Source organism: Apodemus sylvaticus, chromosome 5 (assembly GCF_947179515.1).
Source record: "Apodemus sylvaticus chromosome 5, mApoSyl1.1, whole genome shotgun sequence".
In the NCBI taxonomy this organism is placed as follows: Eukaryota; Metazoa; Chordata; class Mammalia; order Rodentia; family Muridae; genus Apodemus; species Apodemus sylvaticus.
In genome coordinates, this window is record NC_067476.1 from 68,614,677 (window position 1) to 68,640,053 (window position 25,377).

General features: G+C 38.5%; 2 protein-coding genes across 2 annotated transcripts; both read right to left on the bottom strand.

Annotated features, from left to right (window-relative positions):
- Window positions 1-15,644: 15,644 nt before the first annotated feature.
- LOC127685566 (olfactory receptor 5W2-like) lies at window positions 15,645-17,661 on the bottom strand. Its single transcript, XM_052182872.1, has 2 exons — window positions 17,644-17,661; window positions 15,645-16,577 (listed from the first exon to the last, which is right to left on the bottom strand). Exons 1-2 carry the CDS (start codon window positions 17,659-17,661, stop codon window positions 15,645-15,647), a joined length of 951 nt encoding a protein of 316 aa, XP_052038832.1.
- A 6,201-nt stretch (window positions 17,662-23,862) lies between these two features.
- Window positions 23,863-24,798, bottom strand: LOC127685583 (olfactory receptor 5W2-like). Its single transcript, XM_052182890.1, has one exon. The coding sequence runs from the start codon at window positions 24,793-24,795 to the stop codon at window positions 23,863-23,865; it is 933 nt and encodes a 310-aa protein (XP_052038850.1). The 5' UTR covers window positions 24,796-24,798.
- Window positions 24,799-25,377: the final 579 nt, after the last annotated feature.

Consider the following 25,377-nt stretch of genomic DNA (forward strand, 5'->3'; position numbering starts at 1 on the left):
GGTAGAGGAACATCCTCATAGAATTAGAAGGAGGGAGGATGGGATAGGGGGTTTCCAGGAGGGGGAAAAAACTAGGAAATGGGATAACATTTGAAATGTAAATAAAGAAAATATGCAATAAAAATAATAATTAACAACAACAAAAGAGTTCACAACACCTATTTGTCCTTTCCTATACAATACTCATTATTGTTACAGACCGAGTGGGGGTCTGCCGTGGGGGTAACCAGGGTTCCTTGGTCCAGGAAGACACAGGTCTGGCGGAAACATGACAAACTGACATGACCACAGAGGTGGTTTAAAATCTGAGTGTATTTCTCGGGTATCTCTCAAAGTCCAGTCAAGTTAACATCTTGAATTAAGCATCATATACATTTGTAAAAAGCTAGCTAGGCTTTCTCGGGCAATACAGGGCGCTTACCCAAAGTCCAGGGCCCATGCGGCTAAACTGCTTCTTTATCTTGGTCTCCATGTCACGCCGGCTCAGGAGCTGAAGGATGGTTCTCCTGCCTAGCCTCCTGGCGAAAATGGTGGCATTGTGGAGCTTGGGAAGCTGCCTGGCTCGCGCTGTCTTTTAAAAGTCCTTTTGCCTAGTCTGCTGGTTGTATTTTTCTCTAGCCTCTAGCCTGGTAAAGCTAAGGGCTACAGCATGATGAATTAACTAACTCATTCCTCCTCTGAGTCTTTCTCTCTGAGTAGAGAGAATCTAGTCTCTCTGTAAATCAAAGTATCTATTGTCTCTCTGTCTGCCTCTCTGACACTCTCTCTTTAGTTTTTCTGAGTATAAGTATAAACTGAATCACACCTGGATAAGCCAAGAAAGGCTGCTTTTGTCAAGATCTCCCAGAGTGAGGCCTGTAACAAAGGCTATTCAGGTGGGCCTGAGATAGCCTGTCTGCAAGCAAAATCAAGACTTAACAGGCAGAACTAGATTAACTTGTGTTGGGGAGGTAGCTAGGGACCAACTCAAATGTAAATTCTTTCTACCTTACCCAATACTCATCTTTCTGGCAGGGGCCTCCTAAGATTTTTCAGATGTAAATATCTTTAGTCTGGGCTATTATTTGGAAACTATCTGCCCTGAAAGGTAGTAGACTAGAACCTGTGACTGGAATTTCTGGAATACCTTTTTTACCATAATAACATAAATGGTTGGAGGAAAGCAAAGTAGAATTTTTTGTTATATGATGGATTTTTATATATCTATATTTGCTTGGTTAGGCCATGTCTCAGCTATAAGAAAATAGGAGAGTTTAAGAAATTGCCAAGTGAGATTTATCTGCTTCTAAATACATGGGGAGGTCCATTATTCCCAGGAGACATTTTTTCTTTCACCTCTGTCTGTAAAATATCATTTTTACAGACTTTTCACTGGGCTACCATGGCACATTATGTTAAGATTCAAGCAAGATTGGTTGTGTGATTCACAATGTTCCACCCTTGGCTGTGCTACTATATTCAGTTGATGGCTGATGAGTGAAGAACAGGATGTTTGCTTTGGTATTGTTACCTCTTATAATTGAAAGTGTTTTAATGGATAACTCTATATGAACTTGGGCACTGTTAATTGGTCTAAGTGGATTACAAAAAAAATAAATAAAAATGAAAGAGAGTATCATCCTGAGTAAAGTAACCCTATCTCAAAAGAACACTCATGGTATGCACTCAATGATAAGTGGATCGATCATATAGTTGATCACAAGAAGATCTCAACAAATATAAGAAGATCGAACTAATCCCATGCCTCCTATCAGATCACTATGGAGTAAAAGTGGTCTTCAATAGCAACAAAAACAATAGAAAACCCACATATACATGGAAACTGAACAATACTCAATGATACTTTGGTCAAGGAAGAAATAAAGAAAGAAATCAAAGACTTTTTAGAATTAAATGAAAATGAAGGCACTACATACCCAAGTCTATGGGACACAATGAAAGCAGTTATAAGAGGAAAACTCATAGCCCTGAGTGCCTCCAAAAAGAAACTGGAGAGAGCATACACGAGCAGCTTAACAGCATACCTGAAAGCCCTGGAACAAAAAGAAGCTAATTCACCCAGGAGGAGTAGAAGACAGGAAACCATCAAACTCAGGGCTGAAATTAATCAAGTAGAAACACATAGAACCATACAAAGAATCAACAAAACCTGGAGCTGGTTCTTTGAGAAAACAAAAAAGATAGATAAACCCTTAGCCAGGCTAACCAAAGGGCACAGAAACAGTATCCAAATTAACAAAATTAGAAATGAAAAGGGAGATATAACAACAGAAACTGAGGAAATTCATAAAATCATCAGATCCTACTACAAAAGCCTGTACTCAACAAAATGGAGAATCTGAAGGAAATGGACAATTTTCTAGACAGATACCAAACACCAAAATTAAATAAGGATCAAATAGATCATCTAAATAGTCCCATAACCCCTAAATAAATAAAAATAAAAGGGGTCATAGAAAGTCTCCCAACCAAAAAAAAAAAAAAAAAAAAAGCACAGGACCAGATGGTTTTAGTCCAGAATTCTATCAGACCTTCAAAGAAGACCTTACACCAGTACTCTTCAAGCTATTCCACAAAATAGAAACAGAAGAAGCTTGGAATTTCCAAGACACAATTCACATATCACATGATGCATAAGAAGTAGGAAGAACAAAGTATGGATCCTTGTGGAAAGGGGAAAAATACCCACAGAAGGAGATACAAAGTCAAAAGGTTGTGCAGAGTCTGAGGGAAAGACCTTCCAGAGACTACCCCACCCAGGAATGCATCCTATATACAGTTACAAAACCCAGACACTATTGTGGATGCCCACAAGTGCTGGCTGACTGGAACACAATATAGATAACTATCACCTGGGCCTGATACAGCTATCACCTGGGAAGCTCTCCTAGTGACTGACAAATACAGAGGGGGACACTCCTAGCCTGCTATTGAACTGAGCACAGGGTCCCCATTGGGGGAGCTAGAGAAAGGACCCAAGGAGCTGAAGGAGTTTGCGGCGCCACAGGAGAAACAACAGTATGAGTCACCCAGCACTCCCAGAGCTCCGAGGGACAAAACCATCAACCAAAGCCTACACATGGAGTCACCCATAGCTCCATACACATCAGTGGCAGAGGATGGTCTTGTTAGACACCAAAGGGAGGAGAGGCCCTTGGTCCTGGAAAGACTTGATGCAGTAGTATAGAGAAATACCAGGACGGGGAAGATGGGGAGGGTTGATTGTGGAAAGGGAGATAGCTTATGGGATTTTCCAGGGATGGGGAACCAGAAAAGGGGACAACATTTGAAATGTAAATAAAGAATACACCTAAAAAAAAATAAATAAAAAATAAAAAGTGTATCTGAAGTTGGGAGGAGCTGTAAGGGAGAGAAAATTCGAAGGAGTAGGAGAGTAGGAGAATTAAGGATCAATATTTTTACACACACACACACACACACACACACACACACACACACACAGAAGCAAGAGGTTTATTTTCCAGTTGGGATAGACCTCCAATTAGTCCCTCAAGGTGGATTACTATAATGGCTATTACAAGCAGTTTTTATACTTTTTATGGGCATAGGTTACATCAGCAAAGTTATAGTTTAAACTTATTGGCTGAGCATATTGATGTTTAAATCTATTGGCTAGCAAGAGTGCACACATTTGAACTCTACCTGGCACTTTTCAGGGTCAGGTAACTATCAGTCAGCACATTCTGAGGAATTTTTACTCAAGAATGTTCCAGTGAGTGGAGAAAGGAACCTGGCCTAGCCCTGACCTGAGGTGGGAAGCTGCAAGATGGCCTAGCCTTGACTGGAGTTGGGTGGGTGTAAGGCCACCAGGGCCCTTCATTTCCCATTTTTTTCTTGTACAAGCTTCAATCTTGGAGCTACACTAAGCAGTGTCTGGTAACTAACTCATATTCTTCAGGTCCTGTTCTCAGGATCTCATATTGTTGGTTTAGGACCATCAGCTGCACTGCTCCTTTTTTCTTTTTTATGAAGGCTATACGCTCTTTCAATATGCAGGTTCAAAGGTTAACAATAGCAGGAGAACAATTAGGAGTCCTAACAAGATGGATGTAAGGATGGTTAGTCAAGGGGAGAAGTTAAATTAAGACTCCAACTTGCCCTGACTGTTCTGTTTCTCCCCTCTGCTTGGCTAGCCCTTCTCTCACCTTGACCATTGAATCCACAGCTAACTACCCCCAGAATGGTCTCCAGTATGTGCTTCCTGATGTTTCACATCCCCAGGTTGCACAGAAAAAGTGGTTAGCCCCCTCCCCCACTGATGGGCCTGCTGCTGGGGCACGCATGTGTGGGAATTTTTCTCACAGGAAATAACTAAATTTCAGGTGTCTGCACCCTAGGCCCCACCATCCAAAGCTGCTTCTGGGACATGGTTTAGGTTTGCAAGTCTCTCGTCTCCCACATCCAGGTAATCCCTTCTCCTGTATCTCTAGGGTTGGTTATCCCAGGAGTCAAGGCCTGCCACTAACATATAGAGATCAAAGACAAGGTCTAGCCACCAGATATAAAGCAGGTGTTCCACTCTAGTGGACCAAACTACATACATCCCCAGTGGTTGAGAGTATGTGCCAAGTCACTTTGGTAGGGTGGGGGTGGGGTGCTGAGGCTCAATGTGGGAAGGAAGATACACCATCACCATCTAATGGTTTCTTTAGCCTTGCTGAAGGGCAGGTAATCTTGAAGTTGAGGAGGTTTCTCAGGTGTCTGGCTGCTATCCAGTTGGCATCAGGTGCAGGTGTTTGTCTGAGGTGAGATATGTGAACTCAGGCAGTTACATCATACACTTTAATGGAAGCCAGGGTGGTCAACACCACCAGGGACAGCCCTTTCCACTTTGCTTCTAAGTTTTCAGCACAATGTCTTTTAACATATACCCAATATCAAACTTGGTACTTATGTGGAGCCTCGGGGATACCTGCATTATACAGGACACTAAGTGTAAGCCATAATTCCTGGTGGCTGATCTGGAAAGCTTGCAATCAATCCATAAGATCCTTGTCGGCCTGAAAAGTCACTAAGTGAAGGGGGGTGGGGAGGTGTCAGGTGCCAGGGTCAAAGGAGTGGGGATCCTATACAGGATCTCAAAAGGGGTCAGGTTAAAATGGTAGGGGATGTTCTGGCCTCAGAACAGAGCCAACGGAAAGAGCATCACCCAGACAGTGCCAGTCTCCGAGGACAATTTAGTTAAGGTCTCTTTAAGGTTCTGTTCATTCTACCTGCCGTGATCTCTGGGGACGGTACATACAATGGAGCTTCCAATTAGTCCCCAATATCTCTGCCAATCCTTGACTTACCTTAGAAACAAAAGCAGGATCTTTATCAGATCCAATTACCTTAGGCACTCTGAACTTCAGGAAGCTTTCTTCTAATATCCTTGGTTCTAATATTCTTGGTTACCACGGTAGCTATTTCCTGCTTGGTGAGGAAATCCTCAACCCATCCAGAAAATGTATCTACAAACACTAGAAGGTATTTGTAAACATATTTTCCTGGCTTAACTTCTGTAAAATCGACCTCCCAAAACACTCCAGGATGTTCTCCCCTAGGTCTTTTGCCCTGTTTACTCTTGGCCACATAAGCATTCACTTGCCAGAATACTTTACACTGTTCTACTGTATCTCTGGCTAAAGCCCTGATACTCTGTCTTGCTGTTCAGACAATTCGCCCCTGCCATGGGTGCAGAAACCAGATTATAGCAAGATTTGGTAGGCTTCCACTGATGTGTGTAAAAGGAGCAAAGCTCTCCTGGTACATCTGCCACTGCAATTGGCAACACCAGACCATTGGCTTTCCAGCCTGTGAGCCAAAAATGCAAACAAAAGGCAGACAAACACAAACACTTACAAGTAGGCACCACTTTTCAAGCTTTGCCTTTTTTTTCTTCCAATCAGTCTAGTCTGTGGTTGCTCAGGAATCTCCTCAAATCACACCCTGAACCTCTGCCAGTTATACTTACTTCAAGATGCTCCCAAATGAGATACTAAGATACAGATCAAAGCAAAAGCAAGAGGTTTATTTTCCAGTGTCTTGGGGATGACCTTTAATTAGTCCCTCAAGGAAGGTTACAAGAAGGTGACCACTTTGTTATAATATGTGTAAAACTGAACCAAGGACACTAATAATTCATCTTACTTTATTGCCATTGTCTACTTTTTTGTGACTATCAGAAGCAATGGGTTTATTTTAATTCCAATTTTATTTCAACTGCTTGCTTGGCTCCAAAGATGTTAGTCCTTTGCAGATATATATTTTTTTGTAAAACATTCTGACCAGTTTTTCCTTCCACTTTGCCTCCCCATTTCCTCTTCCCTACTTTTTCTACCTCCCTTTATATACTCCCCCTCTGTTTTTCTTCAGCAAAGCGCGAGCCTTATTGGATATCAACTATCCATGGCATATCAAGTCACAGTATAATTCGGTACCTCTTCTATTAATGATAGACTAGGTTACCAAGTAGGGTAAAAAGGTCCCCAAAACAGGAAACAGAGTCAGGGATTCTCTGCATTTCTTACTTGTCTCTAATTTTTTTTGTCTGGTTGAGGACTTGTGAATTTTCTCTCCTTGTCTATATTGACCTCACACAGATCATGTTTAGCAAGTCACTTTCAAGAGACTGTATTAGTGAATATTCTGACATTACTAGGAGACACAGTCACAAAGAAAACTCCCTGATCCTTAGTGTGGGAAGTCTTTTGTAGATGAAGCCAACAATGAGATCTTAATCCATAGAGTTAAAACAGGACATGTGAGTGAAAGTACATCAACATATTGCTCAGTAAGACCTTACTTTACTTTATTTTATATTAATCATTTTATTCATTTACATTTCAAATGATATTTCCCTTCCTGGATACCCCTAAACAACAACCCTCCATCCCATATCTCCTCTTCCTCCTCCCCTTTGCCTCTATGGGGGTGCTCCTCCACCCACCAACTCACCCACTCCCACATAGCCACTCTAGCATCGGTTCATTCTACAGCATCAAACTTCCACAGGACCAAGGGCCTCCCCTCCCACTGAAGTCAGATGAGGCAATCCTCTGCTACATAGGTATCTGGAGCCATGAACACATCCATGTATACTCTTTGTTTAGTGGTTTAGTCTCTAGGAGGTATGTATAGACTGGTTAGTTGATATTGTTCTTCCTGTGAGGTTGTAATCCCTTTCAGCTCCTTCAGTTCTTCCCCTAGCTCTTACATTGTGTTTCCCAGGCTCAGTCCAATGGTTGACTATCTCTCCTTCTGTACTGGTCAGGTACTGGTAGAACCTCTCAGGAAACAGCCGTACCAGGGTCTTATCAGTAAGCACTTCCTGGTATCAGCAATAGTGTCTGAGTATGGTGTGTGCAGATGGGATGAATTCCTAGGTAGGGCAGTCTCTAGGTGGTTGTTCCTTCAGATTCTGTTCCATTTTTGTCCATCTTTCCTTTGGACAGGAACATTTGTCGGTTAAAATTTTTAAGATGGGTAGGTGGTCCCATCCCTCAAGTAGGGGACATGCCTATCTACTGGAAGTAGTCTCTAGGTTCTAGATCCCCTTTGGTGTGTATTTTGGCCAAAGTCATCCCAGTTGGGTCCTGAGAGCCTCTTGCTTCCCTGGCATCCAGGGTATTTCTAGTGCTATCCCCAGTTCCCTATCTCCCATGATACACATTTCTATTTGATTTCCTGACCCTCTGTACTTCTCTCCTGTCCCTTCTAGTGTCTTATCCTGCCCTGATTTTTTCCCTTTCTCTCTTCCTCCCAGGTCCCTCTCTCCCTTTACCTCTTCTGATTATTTTGTTTCCCCTTCTATGTAGGATTGAAGCATCCACGCTTTGTTCTGCCTTCTTCTTAAGCTCCATGTAGTTATGAAGAAGATTCTATTATGCACAAACCTGAGTGTTCCATATTCTTGTCAAGGTCATATTTGTGATATTCATCATCAAGAGCTAAAGTCAGTACTGACACCCATTTTCTGATATTTACTAATATTGTTGCACCTAGACAATGAAATTTGTCAATCACTATTTGATTTAAAAAGGAAAAGATTGGTTTTAAAGATTAAGAGTGAAATTAAATGATTGTATCTGGATGGTATTTTAGGTAGACTCAGGCTTCTGATATTCTATACAGTAGTCCTGTGGAATACAAAGGCTACAGCATCTTCTTTATCAGCAATTGTCTATCTATCTGTCTATCTATCTATCTATCTATCTATCTATCTATCTATCTGTCTGTCTATCATCTATCTCTCTGGTTTTCATGTATATATCATCTATATCAGCTGTAATTCATTTATATTATATGTACCAATATATCTAAGTATCTTTCCTCTTCTTATCTCTACCTATCTATCATCTATGTATGTATGTATGTATGTATGTATGTATCATCTATTTATCTATCATCATCTATAATCTATCTACCTATAATATTTACTGATCACTACCAATATATCATATTTCTTTTATCTATGTATCTATCCATGTATATATCTATGACTCTGTCTATCATTTATCTATCTAGTTATCTAGCTGTCTCTCAAGTAACTTAAAAATCCAGGGTCTGCTAGCATTCTACATTTGAGGCCTCTAATTTCAACCAGGCAGGAGTCAAAGAAGAGTAATAAGGATTCCAACCTACCTACAACATTTTCAACTCCAAATTTGTCTTGTCTAAAAGAAAGATGGAACAGAAACGGAAGATATGGCCAACCAACATCTGGATTAACTTGAGACCCATTCCATGGGCAAGTACCAACCACTGATACTATGAATGATACTCAGTCATGCTTGCAGAGAGTAGCCTAGCATAACTACCCTCTTAGAGGCTTTACCCAGAAGCTGACTGAAACAGATGCAGCTGTCCATAGCCAAACATTGGCTGGAGATCTTGGAGTCTTATGGAAGTGTTTGGGAAGAAAGGCCCTCAAGGGGACAGGAACTCCAAAGGAAGACCAACAAAGTCAACTATCCTGAACCTCTGGGAATGTTCAGAGCCTGAACTAGTGCCCAAAGAGCATAGAGAGGCTGGACCAAGGCCCCTGGCACATATTTAGCAGATTCCATTTCACACCATTTTGAGTGAGTAATATCAAAAACTCAGGTGACAGCAGATGTTGGCAAGGATGTGGAGAAAGAGGAACACTCCTCCATTGCTGGTGGGATTGCAAGCAGGTACAACCACTCTGGAAATCAGTCTAGTGGCTCCTCAGGAAATTGGACATAGTACTACCTGAGAACCCAGCTGTATCACTCCTGGGCATATACACAAAAGATGTTCCAACATACAACAAGGACACATACTCCAATATGTTTGTAGCAGCCTTATTTACAATAACCAGTAGCTTGAAACAACCCAAGTCTCCCTCAACAGAAGAATGGATGCAGAAAACAGGGTACACAATGGTATACTGTTCGTCTATTAAAAAGAATGGCTTAATGAAATTTGTAGGCAGGGGAGCAAGCAGTGTGCTCGGGTGAGTCAGGCCCTGGAGAGTAGAGGATCCAGCCATGAGGCCTCTGGGGGGAGCCTTCAGGACTCCTGTTAGGGATCAGGAAAAGCCTGGGCCACTGTACCCAGTCTCCAGGCAGTGCAGGAGGTCAGCTGGGCACCCAGAGACCAGCTTCGAAGAGGAAGCTTGCACTGGTGAGTCCAGCATTGACAACAAGACCAACTAACACCAGTGAGAACTAGATGGCAAAAGGCAAATGCAGGAACATTACTAACAGAAATCAAGGCAATATGGCAGCATCTGAACCCAATTCTCCACTAGCAGCATGTCCTGAATACACTAACACTCCAGAAAAACAAGATATAGATTTAAAATTACTGATCATGATGCTGTTACAGGATCACATGAAGGACATAAATAAATCTCTTAAATAAATTCAGGAGAAAATGGATCAAAAGTTTGAAGCCCTTACAAGGGAAACACAAAAATCATTGAAAGAAATTCAGGAGAATTGAGAAACCAATAAGAAGGAAACACAAAAATCACTTAAAGAAATACAGGATGCCACACCAACTCCAGTGTCGTCTGTGTGACATGACAGTATGTCATTAAGGCAGACGGGAGAAAAATGCCCCTCGGGGCTAGGCTCCCTGGAGATCCCTGGCAGTGTGCCCACCTCTGGCCTAAGAAAAGGCCTTGATGATCTCTAAGGTTGCGCTTCCTGGGTTATGGGTTTTGCACTTTATCTTTCTTCTTCCTACTTTAATTCTTTATACAGCTCGATCCCAGCCTACAAGCAGGTTAATTGAAAAAGGAGAACTTGGTATTCCGGTGGAAGGAAAAAGAAGATGTGGCGATTACGCCTACTGCTTCCAGTCCTGAACTCAATGAACTCATGTTGAACCTTAGTGAAAGAAAGTCTTGGAATGCTCTTTTAACAGGGTCTGTCTTTATTATTAGCCTTAGTAAAGGTAATGATAAATAGTTTGCAACAAGAAGAAAAACAATATGAAAAAGTATAGGACTACTGATGAGCTATTGCTTTATACAGGTACTTATGATAAGAAGGTAATAGATGGATAAAAACATTGAAGGTTAGAAGGTCCTATAATTTTCTTGAGATTATGGACATAGATTAGCTTGAGCTAGACCACCGTGGTGTGTTTGCTGTCCAAGGCAGTAGAGAAGGCTCTTGTAATGTATATGTGTTCATTTTTAAAGCATTTTGACTTTTGATGACAGAAGAAGGCTTTAAGCATGCAAATTGGTCTGAAGGCCCAAGTTCTCTTGTTGATTATTAACACAACTTTAATAAGTAACCACAAGTTAGAATCGAACACTATATGTCTGAGGTTCATGATCATAGTTTGCTTTTGATCACGGTTCACAGAGTAAGAGTTCCTGTGGGCATCATCTCATGTCTATTTGCTGTTCTAATTAAGATGGAAATGTACCTTGTTTAGTAATTGTTTGAGTGTTTCTGGAGGTGTGCCAACCTCGATCTGTTCCTCAATGTATTATAAATATGCCTGACTAAAAAGTAAAGTTGCAGCAGATTCAAACCGCTCTCTGGTGTGTCTGTCTGTCATCTCGCCGAACCTGTGCCTTCCTGAATACAAAGCCCTGATTTTCCCTAGGTCGTGACTCCCCCGGCTGGGTCAGTCCGTGGCAACAGGAGAACTTTGGTCAACAGGCTGAGGTCATGAAAGAGGAAACACAAAAGTCTCTTAAAGAATTACAGGAAAGCACAAACAAGCAAGTGAAGGAGCTAAGCAAAACCAATCAGGATCTAAAATCAGAAGTAGAAAGAACTAAGAAATCTCAAAGGGAGACAACTTTGGAGATAGAAAACCTTGGGAAGAAATCAGGGGCCATAGATACAGCTATCAACAACAGAATACAAGAGATAGAAGAAAGAATCTCGGATGCTGAAGATACCATAGAAACCATGGACTCAACAGTTAAAGAAAATGCAAAATGCAAAAAGCTTGTAACCCAAAACATCCAGGAAATCCAGGACACAATGAGAAGACCAAACCTAAGAATTATAGGCATAAATGAAAGTAAAGATTTATAACTTAAAGGGCCAGCAAATATCTTCAATAAAATTATGGAAGAAAGCTTCCCTAACCTAAAGAGAGAGATGCCCATGAATATACAAGAAGCCTACAGAACTCCAAACAGACTGGACCAGAACAGAAATAGCTCCTGTCACAACATAATCAAAACGCCAAATGTACTAAACAAAGAAAGAATATTAAAGGCAGTAAGAGAAAAAGGCCAAGTAATATATAAAGGAAGACCTGTCAGAATCACATCAGACTTCTCACCAGAGACTATGAAAGCTAGAAGATCCTGGGCAGATCTCATGCAGACTCTAAGAGAACACAAATGCCAGCCAAAACTACTATACCCAGCAAAACTCTCAATCACCATAGAGGAAGAAACCAAGATATTCCAAGTTTTACCCAATATCTTACCACAAACCCAGCCCTACAAAGGATAATAGGAGGAAAACACCAACAAAAGGAGGGAAACTTCACCCTGGAAAATGCAAGATAGTAACCTTCTTTCATCAATCCCAAAAGAAGATAACCAATCAAATATAAAAGATAACATCAAAAATGACAGGAAGTAATAATCACTATTCCTTAATATCTTTTAACATCAATGGACTCAATTCCCCAATAAAAAGACATAGACTAACTGACTGGATACGTAAACAGGACCCTACATTTTGCTGCTTACAGGAAACACACCTTAGTCTCAAAGACAAACAATACCATAGAGTAAAAGGCTGGAAAACAATTTTACAAGCAAATGGTCTCAGGAAACAAGCCAGAGTAGCCATTCTAATATCAGATAAAATTGACTTTCAACCTAAAGTCATCAAAAGAGGCACTGAGGGATACTTCTTGCTGGTCAAAGGAAAAACACACCAAGAAGAAGTCTCAATCCTGAACATCTATGCTCCAAATGCAAAGGCACCCTCATTCGTAAAAGAAACTTTATTAAAGCTCAAAGCACACATTGCACCTAACACAATAATTGCGGGTGACTTCAACATTGCACTTTCCTCAATGGACCGATCAGGAAAACAGAAACTAAACAGGGACACAGTGAAACTAATTGAAGCTTTTGGACCAATTAGATTTAACATATATATATATATATATATATATATATATATAACACATCAAAGAACAACATTTCACTGTGCCTGGATGTTGTATTCCATAGCTGCCTGCAGCTATTATGAACTGAGTTGCTGGAACAGAAGCTGAGGGATGGATGGGGAAGGTGCGAAAAGAAAGAAGGGTCAGGACAATGTTTCAATGATTGAGGCCAAAACTTTAATGGCGGTCAGACCTTTTAACAGTTTGGGCAAACCCTTCCCCCCAGACTTCAGGTTGAATTCTTGTGGAAGTTGTCTAGCTTCTCCTGGAGGTTCTGGTCTCTGACTGCTCCAGCAGCTGGGTGGGTCACCTGCTTAATTCAGGAATTCCTAGACCTGGAGGAACAAAGAGCTTAACCTTCACTGAGCTTCTCCACCCTAGGATAAAAATTCCTGCTTTAACATACTTCCCTATTATGTCCTAATGGCAGATTCCTACCTGGGATTGTCCTTGGCCAATGTCAAACTCAAACCATGTGCATGACTGCCCCAACTTGGCTCTGTACAGCTGGAGTAGCAGGAAAGGAAGAAACATGGAGAGACTGTTTGTCACTCCAGCCCACACATATTGAATAGCAGGATCTCTTACTGTGCTTGCTAGTCTTGTATCAACTTGACATGCAAAATTGAGGTATCTGAAATGAGGAAATAATTGAGAAAATGTCTTCATAAGAGCCAGATGCAACATCCACTGCTATAAATGAGTCCTGCTGGTAAATGTGTTTGATATACCCAGTTGTTCTCCAGCAAAGAAAACTAATGCTTCCTTTAAGTGACTGTAAACTAGAGATAGATTTTGGTTAGCAATGGACTCTTGCACCAACTTGCCTCTCTCAGTAGTGTGAACCCTTCTGTTTTAGAACTGTGTAATTCAGGGAAATAATTCAACTTTTTTGGCTAACTAGATAAAATATTATATGCTAACCTTTCAGTTAATTGTTCCTGAATGAGTAAAAGGGGATATGTACAGGTAGAGTTCTAGTACATTGAGATATCAGAGCATAAGTAATTCAAACATAACTTTTTGGCTTGTAAGTAACATTCTTCAGGGTTAGCTATTAATTACTTCTGAGAAATAGAATCTAAGAACCAAAACTTAATTGTACCTCATGAACAAATAGGAGATACAATACAAAATTATTACAGGCAAAAGGATGACAGGCCTCAAAAATAACCATTCTTTTTTTCTTTTTTATTGAATATAATTTTCAATTACATTTCCAATGGTAAAACCTTTCCTGATTTCTCCCCTACCCCAAAAACCCCAACCCCTCTTCCTACCCATGGCTCCACATATATGCCCCTCCACCCAAGCCACTCCCACCTCACCTGTCTTGATTTCCCCTTATTGGGGCATCTATTGAGCCTTCAGCTGACCAAGGACCACTCCTCCCACTGATGCCCGACAAGGCATTCCTCTGCTACATTTTTGGCTAGAACCATGTGTACTCCTTGTTTGATAGTTTAGTCCCTGAGAGTCCTGGGATGTCTGGGTAGCCAACATCACTGTTCTTCCCATGGGGATATAAACCCCTTCAGCTCCTCCATACCACAATCCAGCTCCTCCATTGGGGACCCCACATGCAGACCAATTGTTAACAACTAACTCATCATACTTTCTGTGTGACTACTTCCTTAGCTACAACTCAGACATTCTGTAATTTATTTATTTTTTAGTGTGTTACCCAACTTTGATCTGTCTTTCCTTTCTTTGGTTTTCTAATTATCCATTAAATATATAATGTAGGCCTCATGCTTAGAGGAGAGAATCCAGTGAAATGTAACACTAAGTTGTTCTGTGTGAAGAATCTGTATTTTCTTACATAATTCTGTTTTCTCTGTTATGTTCACTAATGAAGATAATTTGGGCTGAATTGAAAAATCTCTGTACAAGAAAAACTCCCTCAGTGAGGGAAAAGTAGAAAGTTGGAATCTCACTCAGCTCTATGTTCAACACACTATTTTAGCAGGGGTAAAATAAGTATTTAATAAAACCATGAGTATTATACAAAAAAATCTAGATGAAAGGCATCTCCATAATTATTGAAGGGGCCTTACATAGTCTCTTGTGGTCCTGGCCTGGTTGTCCTGGATTCTCTAAAAAATCAGGATGAGCAAGCCATAGAAAGCACACCAGTAACGAATATAGCTCCTTGGCTTCTGCCTTAGCTCCTGCCTCCAGAATTGTTCCAATCCTGACTCCCTGACACATAGCAATGAGGAAGTGTAAGCTAAACAGATCATTTTTCCTAAGTTGCTTTTTGATTGTAGTTTTTGTTATAACAGTAGATACCCTAACTAAGATACATATTTTTTTCTTAAAGAAAACTCTAGCATGAACATGTTGAGTCTATTTTTTATTAGATATATTATTTATTTACATTTCAAATGATTTCCCTTTTCCTCGTTCCCCCCTCCCTGAAAGTGCCATAGGCCTCTTCCCTCCTCCTGTTCCCCAATCCACCCCCTACTACTTTCCTGTCCTGGTACTCACCTACACTGCTGCATCATGCATTTCCAGGACCAGGGGCCTCTCCTTCCTACTTCTTGGACATTGTTTGATATGTGAATTGTGTCTTGGGTATTCTGAGCTTCTGGGCTAATTTCTTAATTACATACTCTACGACACAGGCATATAAAGTTTACAGTACCAATTTTTATTCCACAGGTATATAAACTTAGCCCTTGAATTATCTACGTAGTTTTTGAAGAAATTTAGAGTATACACATACAGAAAAATGTAATGAATCACATTATAGTATATTTAAAACTGAAGATCACAATAGAAATACTATAAAGTTGAATTGGTAATAAAAACTTCCCAACATGAAAATTAAATATTAACAAAATACTCTAATACAGTAGGATATATTTAGAAACTGAAGCAATAATTTATTATTAGGGTATGCTACATAAATTCAGACTATTGTATAAGCCAATGTTATTCATGGGAATTCTGGAATACAAAATAGCTGTCATAAATGTATTTGTGTAAATGTAAGATAATTCTTAAAGCTACCTTTTACTTCTCAACCTCACCAGGGCTTCTTTTACATCTTTGTTCCGTAGACTGTAAATCAGAGGGTTTATCATGGGAATAATGAGGAGGTAAAAGACTGATGTCATTTTATCTTGGTCTAGAGAGTAGGCAGAACTTGGTCTGAAATACATAAAGAGCATGGTCCCCTGGAAAATCCCAACTGCAGTCAGGTGAGAGGCACAGGTGGAGAAAGCTTTGAACCAGCCACCAGTAGAACTAATCTTTATGACAGATGAGATGATGTAACAGTAGGATATAAGAACTCCTGAGATAGTGCTTAGTTCAATGAAACCAAAAAGTGCAAATAATACCAGTTCATTGACATGTGTATCAGAACATGAAAGAAGTAAGACTGGAGGTAAATCACAAAAGAAATGATTGATCTGAGTAGAGTGGCAGAAACATAAGCTGAATGCCAATGATGTATGTATGAAACCATCTATAGTTCCTAACAGATAGATTCCAGTTAAAAACTGGTAACAAACTCGACTAGACATGTCCACAGCATACATCAGGGGGTTGCTGATGGCCTTGTACCTATCAAAGGCCATTACTGCCAGAAGCATGCATTCAACATCTATAAAAATAGAGACAATCAGGAGTTGGAGAAAACAGCCAACAAAAGAAATTGGTTTATTATCTTCAAGAAGGTCTGAAAGCATCTTGGGTCCAACTGCAGTGGAATAGCAGAGATCAGAAAAAGAGAGGTGGCTGAGAAAGAAGTACATGGGTGTGTGAAGCTGATGATCCATTCTGATCAATGTGATCATTCCTATATTTGTCAGAAGAATAGTGAGGTAAACAATTAGAAACACCATGAACAAAGCTACTTTCATCTCAGGCTTGTTGGTAATTCCCAACAGAAGAAATTCAGGCATAGATGAACAGTTTCTCTTGTCCATTCTTCTCTCTTCATGATCTAAATAGTAACAAAATTAGAAAGTCAATGGTATGTTATTGTTTGATATTCTTCTGGATATATAATAAAGAAATTAATTGCATTCTTAGGAATCTACTAGGCACATAGGCAAATGAAGAAAATGAATAACATAAATTACAGTTGTAATGTGGCATGATAAAGGAAAAGTAATAATATAGAATAATTAAACTGAACTGTATGCCACTTGGTCTACATGTTTCTGTCATTTATCTATATTTGTAGTTCATGATTCATCTGACTTTTCTTGATCTCCAACACTCATTATTCAGTAACACATTTACATAAACAATGATGATCTATGATGACACATGATATAAACTAAATGACAATTTACAGACACATTTTCCTATAAACTGTATCTTATATATTCTTATTATAGTCATAATGATTGTCACTGTATTTGTTAGGTTATTCAGTATATAGTATATATGAATCCAATAATATTATCAGATAATTAATTAAGATAGTTTTGGTACAACCAGATGGGTTTTGTGCAGAGTTAGATCAGACCTTCAAAGAAGACATAATACTAACACTCTTAAAATTATTCCACAAAAAAGAAACAGAAGGACCACTACCTAATTCATTCTATGAAGCCACAATTACTCTGACATCTAAACCACACAAATACCTAATAAAGAAAGAGAACTTCAGACCAATTTCCCTTATGAATATTGAGGCAAAAATACTAAATAAAATTATTGAAAACTGAATCTAAGAACACATCAAAACAATCATAGGCTTCATTCCTGGGATGGTTCAATATATGGAAATCCATCAATATAATCTACTACATAAACAATCTAAAGAAAAAAGCCACATGATCATTTTATTAGATGCTGAGAAAGCATTTGACAAAATCCAACACCTCTTCATGAAAAAAGTCTTGGAAAGATCAGGAATTCAAGGCCCATACCTAAACATAGTAAAAGCAATATACAGCAAACCAGTAACCAACATTAAATTAAGTGGAGAAACTTGAAGCAATCCCATTAAAATCAGGGACTAGACAAGGCTTCCTCATCTCTCCCTACCTGTTCAATATAGTACATGAAGTCCTAGCCAGAGAATTTAGACAACAAAAGGAGGTTAAAGGGATACAGATTGGAAAGGAAGAAGTCAAAACATCACTATTTGCAGATCATATGATAATATACTTAAGTGACCCCAAAAACAATACCAGAAAACTCCTAAACCTGATAAACAACTTTAGCAAAGTAGCTGGATATAAAATTAACTCAAACAAACCATTAACTTTCCTGTACTCAAATGATAAACAGACTGCAAAAGAAATTAGGGAAACAACACCTTTCACAATAGTCACAATAATATAAAATACTTTTGCAAATTTTAAATTGTTTACATAAAAATAAAGCACAATTTATTAACATGTTTATCACTCTTCACTGACTTTCTAAACTCCTTTATTGCTTAAATGTGTGCATATGACAAAATCTTCAAGTTAGAATATGCAAGAAATGGTAATAACAAATTACATCAAATAGTTTTGCTTAGTATACTCTTGAATCTTCCATTTATAAAACAATGTGTGATAAATAGCACAGTAGCAAAATTTCACCAATAAAATGCTTTTGTGTCCGGTGTCTGCATGAAGCAGTCCTAGGTAAACATTGTGGGGTACCTTTGTTTTCCACTGTTTTTACATAAAAGGGAGACAGAGAGACAGACAGGGACAGAAAGAGGGAACGGATTGACTGATAATGAATCATAGAATAATGGTTTAAAGAAAATCTGTAATGAGTAAATTTCCAATTGAAAAATGAGAGTACAGCAGAGAACAATTTTTGCATAGCAATATTTAAACATAATTCAAAAATGCACTTAACGTCTATAAAACAATTAAAGCTATTTTTCTCTCCAATGTATGACATTTGCTACCAGCATTTTATGCAATTACTGCTTAGGTCTTGAAGGTATATGTTTTCTTTCAAACACTGCTAATGATAATGATGATGATGATGATGATGATGATGATGATGATAGAAGTTTTCAGCTAATTAACCTTAAGAAAATAGGCACTGTGTGTTGTAATATATATTTACTCAACACAGTATGGCTTGCTTTTTGCATGGCCTTCAAAAAACACATTTTGCTCTATATAATGTGAAACATTCATTATTATTAAAATTAGATGAATTATAAAGTTGTGTAAACCACGTCATTTGCAGTTGGATTATAAAAATGATTTATTTGCATATTTGATTTATTAATTTTTTAACCTTCATAGGCAGGAATAAAGCTATTTATTATTCTTTAATTTTATTTAATGTCAATGAAAGACTTTTTTTTATTTTTACAAATAACCTCTTAGAAACCTACCTGTGATGAGAGAGTCTTTCTGTACTTCAAATGGCAATTGAAGATAAGTTGATCACATTTATCTTCATCTAAGACTGCTGAGATTTAATTCTCTTGAGGCTCAGCCTCTTTTGAATTATTCTGAAGTGATTAATTAAATTTCTTACTCAGTATTTTCTTAGGGAATAACCAACCACTAAATCCATAGTTATTATTTTCACTCCATGTCCTTGACTTCATATTAGTGAATGACAGATATTGGTCAGGATTTCTAATTAAACAATTCATTAAATTAAACAAATTTAAATTTATTTAATAATATTGCATATTTCCTTATTTGCTCAGTTTCTTCGATGACCAAGGCAATTATATTGGCATCTAATTTAAAAGCATGCTAATATTACCAGTTTTTTTTATTATTTTGTATTGAAATTATAAAATAGCTACATATCCCTTTCCTTCTTTTAAGCATTATTTCCATGCATCTCCCCTATCCTTTTTCAAGTTAAAGGCTTGATTTTCTTTAATTTCTGTTACAGGCACATGTATACTCTCTCTCTCTCTCACACACACACACACACACACAGACACACACACACACACACATGCATGCACACACATGCACACAGATACAGCTACACACATGCATACATAAGTTCTACCTGATCAGGTTGAATAGTGTTAATTATATCCTTGATTGCAGAGCAGAACATTTGCTACTGGATAGCCAATTGGTGTTCTCTTCCCTGGGGAAGACATTTTTTTTTCACTCTCAGTATCCCTCATAAACAACCTGCATTTATTTATTGGTGAAGCCTCTTCTGTTAGCATTCACGTGTTTATTGGTGTAGCCCTTACTCAGGTCATGTTTATACAATCATGTTAATGACACTTTTTTTTGTGGAGTTCCTGAAATTTTTAGGAGGCATAATGTCACATAAAAATTCTTTATTCTTCTGGCTTTTATAAATCTTTACACCCCTCTTTCACAATGGTTCCGGAATCTTTGTTGTAGGAGTTGTGTTGCATCAGTTAAGACAGGGCTCTATAATTCTGCACTTTGATTTATTATGGTTTTCTATAATAATCTCTGTTAAAAAGAGAAGTTACTTTTATTTAAAATCATTTGTTTAATTCGTACCCTTACATCTTCTCTTTCCAAGAAGAAAGGCACTTAGATTAGTAGTCCTATTTCAGTGCTGATGGTATTAGAAAACTTGAGAGTGTATGATTAAAGGTTAAACACATTGAGCCTGATGCCATAAGTGATGGCAGCATCCACAGAAGTGTTTCCACAAGAATAAAATAAAGTCAGACCTATATAAAGTCACGGTCTTCACCAATTTTCTTTCATATGGATACCCAGAACACAGGAAGATACCACTTGAGTTCAGAATGAGTCTTACCTTCTGCTAAGCTGTCTCCGACATATCAGTACCCCCAAGAAATGCTGCCTAAACACATTCAGAGATGTTTTCAAAGGTTTTAATTGTCTCAGAATCCAGGTACATTTTTGGAGTATTATTTCAATTATATCATGAGAGGTACAAAAGTCCACCCCCAATTTGGGCTATTATGACAATCTACATAAGAGGACAGTAATGAAGAAAGATATTTGTCTGTAGGCCTTGATTCTTGCTTGCAAGGTGACCTATCTGGATGCTAAGGAATCCCTTTACTCCTGCATCAGAACCTCCTTCTTCAGATCTCAATGTAGACTCAAGATTAGCTGAGACATTTAGCCTTGTGAACTTGACAACTCCTCAATTCTTGGTCTTTCTATTAAAAACTACCATTGTTGGATATGCTGGGATACAACCTGTATGTCACTCCTGCAAGTCCCTTTTGATAAGGAGTTATTTTTTTCTACCTCTGAGGAAGTATGACTAATGCATGCACTTCAACAGATATTGTTATGCATATATGCATCCAAGTTCAGTTAACATGTAATAATAATGGAGAATGTGAGATTGGAATATGGGTTGCTTATGTGAATATAATATAGTGACAATCTTTGTCACATCATTATCTAATATTTTAATTTATTCCATTTAATGCTTTCTGCCAAGAGTACCATGACTCTTTCCACCTTTCTATGAGCTTTTATTAAAAAATGCCATAGTTGTCATCCATTTCCAGATATAAATCACAATTCTGAAAAGTAGTAATCCAAAGTCAGGAATCTGTAGATAGTGTCTGGAGAAGGTCCAGAATCAGGTTCACAGACAGCCCACTTCTTACTGTCCTCACCGAACATAAAAAGCTAAGGGTCTCTTTTGCTTTTTCATGTAGGCACAAATATGTTCAGTGAAAATTATACCTTCATTAATTTTCATTGTTTACCTTAGTTTTGCATACCAATTACATAGCTTAGGGAGACAGGTTCTTAACAGAAGGGGACATTAAAGTGAATTTACATAAAAAAGCACCAGTTTAAATATTAATGGTTATATGACAAAATATAGTCTGGTGGAAATCCAGAAGTCCTTCACTACTAACTATTAATTTTTCTTTTCCCCCCTGATATATTTTTATGTACATTTCAAATGATTTCCCCTTTTCTGTCCCCCCCACTCCCCGAAAGTCCCATAAGCCCCCTTCCCTCCCCCTGTTTTCCCACTCAACCCTTCCCACTTCCCTGTTCTGGTTTTGCCCTATACTACTACACTGAGTCTTTCCAGAATAAGGGGCTACTCCTCCATTCTTGTACCTCATTTGATGTGTGGATTATGTTTTGGGTATTACAGTTTTCTAGTTTAATATCCACTTATTAGTGAGTGCATACCATGATTGATCTTTTGAGACTGGCTTACCTCACTTAGTATGATGTTCTCCAGCTCCATCCATTTGCCTAAGAATTTAATGAATTCATTGTTTCTAATGGCTGAATAGTACTCCATTGTGTATACCACATTTTTTGCATCCATTCTTCTGTTGAGGAATACCTGTGCTCTTTTCAGCTTCTGGCTATTATAAATAGGGCTGCTATGAACATAGTGGAGCATATATCATTATTACATGCTGGAGAATCCTCTGGGTATATGCCCAGGAGTGGTATAGCAGGGTCCTCCGGAAGTACTAATAATACTATTAATTTTTCAGTGATTTTTTTTTGAAATAGTCTTTCCTGAGGAGAGTAATACACATTTGGTAGTGGCTATGCAACATCTGCAGGGAATAGTATATGAGTGCTTCACTGATGGGATTCTACTGTAGTAAGTCCCATGGAAACCCTGTTCTACTTGGCAATGACCTATGGTAAGTTTGGTGGCCTGTCTGCTTATTCCCTAGATCACATGTGCTACAAGTTCTCCTTGATTTTGCTATGCTTTCTGCACTCATAGCAAAAATTTACTTTCACTTTGTTGGTCACGGGCAAGGCAGGAATCATGCAGGCTCGAAGCCCTGTGCATGACTCTGTTTTGCCAATGATCTTTCTAGGTGTAAAACCCCTCTTCTTTCTGCCTCTATGGATTATCCAGATGTGACTCTTAATGTTGTGTATTTTCAAACACATAATCATGGCTCCAGAAAAATAGCTATAGCCATACTGAGTATGCTTGTGGCAGTTGAGGACAGTGGTGGGGCCTACTTATCTAACTGCCACAGAAGATATACCTGATCAACAGAGACTTGAAACGAGGGAGCTATGTCTAATCAACAGAGATTTAAAATGGGGGAAGCTATGTTTGGTCAACAGAGACTTAGAAAATAAGCATTTCTGATAAGACTGTCTCCTGAGTGGCCCTGCCAGAACCTTGCAAATACAGAGGCTGATTCTTGCAGCCACCTATTGGATTGAGCACAGGGTCCCCAATGGAGGAGCGGGACAGAGAAAAGACCTAAGAAGCTGAAGGGTTTGCAACCTCATAGGAAGAACAACAATATCAACCAAGCAGACGCCCCCCCCCCCCCCCCAGCACTCACAAGAACCAAGCCATTACCAAGGAGTACATGTGGCTCAGGCTGCATATGTAGCTGAGGATTGCCTTGTCAGGCATCAATGGGAGGAGAGGTCCTTGGTCCTAAGAAGGCTTGAGAGATGCCCTAGAGTAGGGGAATTGCGGGCTAGGAAGTGGATGTAGAGTGGGTGAGTGGGTAACAGCAGGAGGAGAGAGGATGGGATAGGAGGTTTCCAGGATGAGGGGAGGACTGGGAAAGGGTATAACATTTGAAATGTAAATAAAGAAAATATCCAATAAAAATGATTCTTGGAAAGATGCTATTACATGCATATCAGAAAACGTTGCATGGTACAATTGTATCCATGGTACAATTGTGTTGTATCCACAATTAAAAAAGGATTATGACAGGGGAGTGCAATCAGATGACTATTCTTATAGCCACAAAGGTATAATTCTGTCTCTTACCTTGCATAACTGTGTAATCGCTCATGGGTATGTAAATGTCTACAAGACATTCCTGGTAAGACATTTATTTTTTGGTTGATGAAATTGTGCTTTGTAGTGCAAAATAAGGTTAGGTAGTAATGGACCAAGTAGGAGAGGGAAAGAGGAAATGATTGAGCTTTTGAAATGATGATGTTAAGATTTCTTATAATAAAAAAACCAATAAATGATATGGCTCAAGTGAGTGAGATTATTATGTATATTTATTACTATGTATAAAGATGGTTAGAGTTATTCAGGGCCACTTCCTTGAAAATTAATAGGTAGTCAGTGTCTTTGCTTTCACTCACACTCTTTCCCTGTCGCAGGACCTCATCCTAGCAGCTGGAGCTGGTCTTAGGCACACATTATTAGAGACAACAAATTAATAGGATACTAGGGCACATATGATGATCTCAAATTTTTTCTCATTAATTAAATTTGGTACAAATATTTTTAAATTAAAACTATGAAATTTTTGATTTTGTTTTGTACATTATAAAACCAAAAAAACATCATACATTTTTATGTATTCAGTAAATTTCCTTAAAACCCAGTTTTATTTCTGAGCCTGACCAGGGCTTCTTTTACATCCTTGTTCCTTAGGCTGTAAATCAGAGGGTTTATCATGGGGATAATGAAGAGGTAAAAGACTGATGTCAGTTTGTCTTGGTCTAGAGAGTAGGCAGAACTTGGTCTGAAATACATGAAGAGCATGGTCCCCTGGAAAATCCCAACTGCAGTCAGGTGAGAGGCACAGGTAGAGAAAGCTTTGAAGCGTCCCCCTGCAGAGCTAATCTTTAAGACTGATGAGATGATATAACAATAAGAGACCAGGACACTTGAGATGGTGCTCAGTTCAATGAAACCAAAAAGGATGAATAACACCAGTTCATTGACTTGTGTATCAGAACAGGAAAGAAGTAAAACAGCAGGAAAATCACAGAAGAACTGATTAATATGTGTAGAGCCACAGAAACATAAGCTAAATGCCAATGAGGTATGTATGAAACCATCTATAGTTCCCAAGAGATAGATTAGAGTTAGGAACTGGTAACAAACTCTACTGGACATGTCCACAGCATACATCAGGGGTGTGCTGATAGCCTTGTACCTATCAAAGGCCATTACTGCCAGAAGCATGCATTCAATATCTATGAAGGTACAAACTAATAAGAATTGCAGGAAACAGCCAACAAAGGAAATTGGATTATTCTCTGCAATAAGGTCCAACAGCATCTTTGGTCCCACTGCGGTGGAATAGCACAGGTCAGAGAAGGCAAGTTGGCTGAGGAAGAAGTACATAGGTGTGTGAAGCTGGGGATCCATTCTGATCAAAATGATCATCCCAACATTTGCTACGAGAATAGTAAGATAAATAACCAGAAACACAACAAATAAAGCTGCTTTCATTTCAGCATTACTAGTAATTCCCAGGAGAAAAAAGTCTGGTAATGAAGAGCAGTTTTCCTTATCCATTCTTCTTTTTTCTTGGTCTAAATGATTACAAAAAGTGTCAGTGTTGTTAGATAAAGCTTTTGGTTTTTCCGTATAGTAAAGTATAATAAATTCAGAAAATGGTAATATCATTGCTAACTGTCATGCTGATAACAGGATATACACTAAGAAATACCTTTATCACTGATAAAAATTCTAATGAAAAAGCATAATCTACATTCATTTATATATATTTCATATATTTAATTTTCTTTTTGACTTGTCTAGATCTTTGGCACTCATTATTAAACAATGTATTTGAAATCAATAAAATCTCATCTTGATTCAATATAAAAGAAAATTAAATTAAGTTACTCAGAAAGCCATGTAGAATATTTCATTCCTTAATAAAAATCATCATTGTTGCTACATTTTATTACATTTGCTACACTCATTACATTATTTGTTAATTATGAAACCATAATAAATTTATCAGATAATAATAAATGAAAATGTAATCATTTTGGGTTTCTCATTATTTATTGACTATTTAAACATATCTGCCACCTCCTTTCACTCGAGCACCAAGTTTTTCACACTTGACAAATTCTATAAAAGACAAAA

Bases quoted from the DNA above. Each gene is read 5' to 3' on its own strand.
- LOC127685583 (XM_052182890.1), bottom strand. From the start codon at position 24,795: ATGGATAAGGAAAACTGCTCTTCATTACCAGACTTTTTTCTCCTGGGA.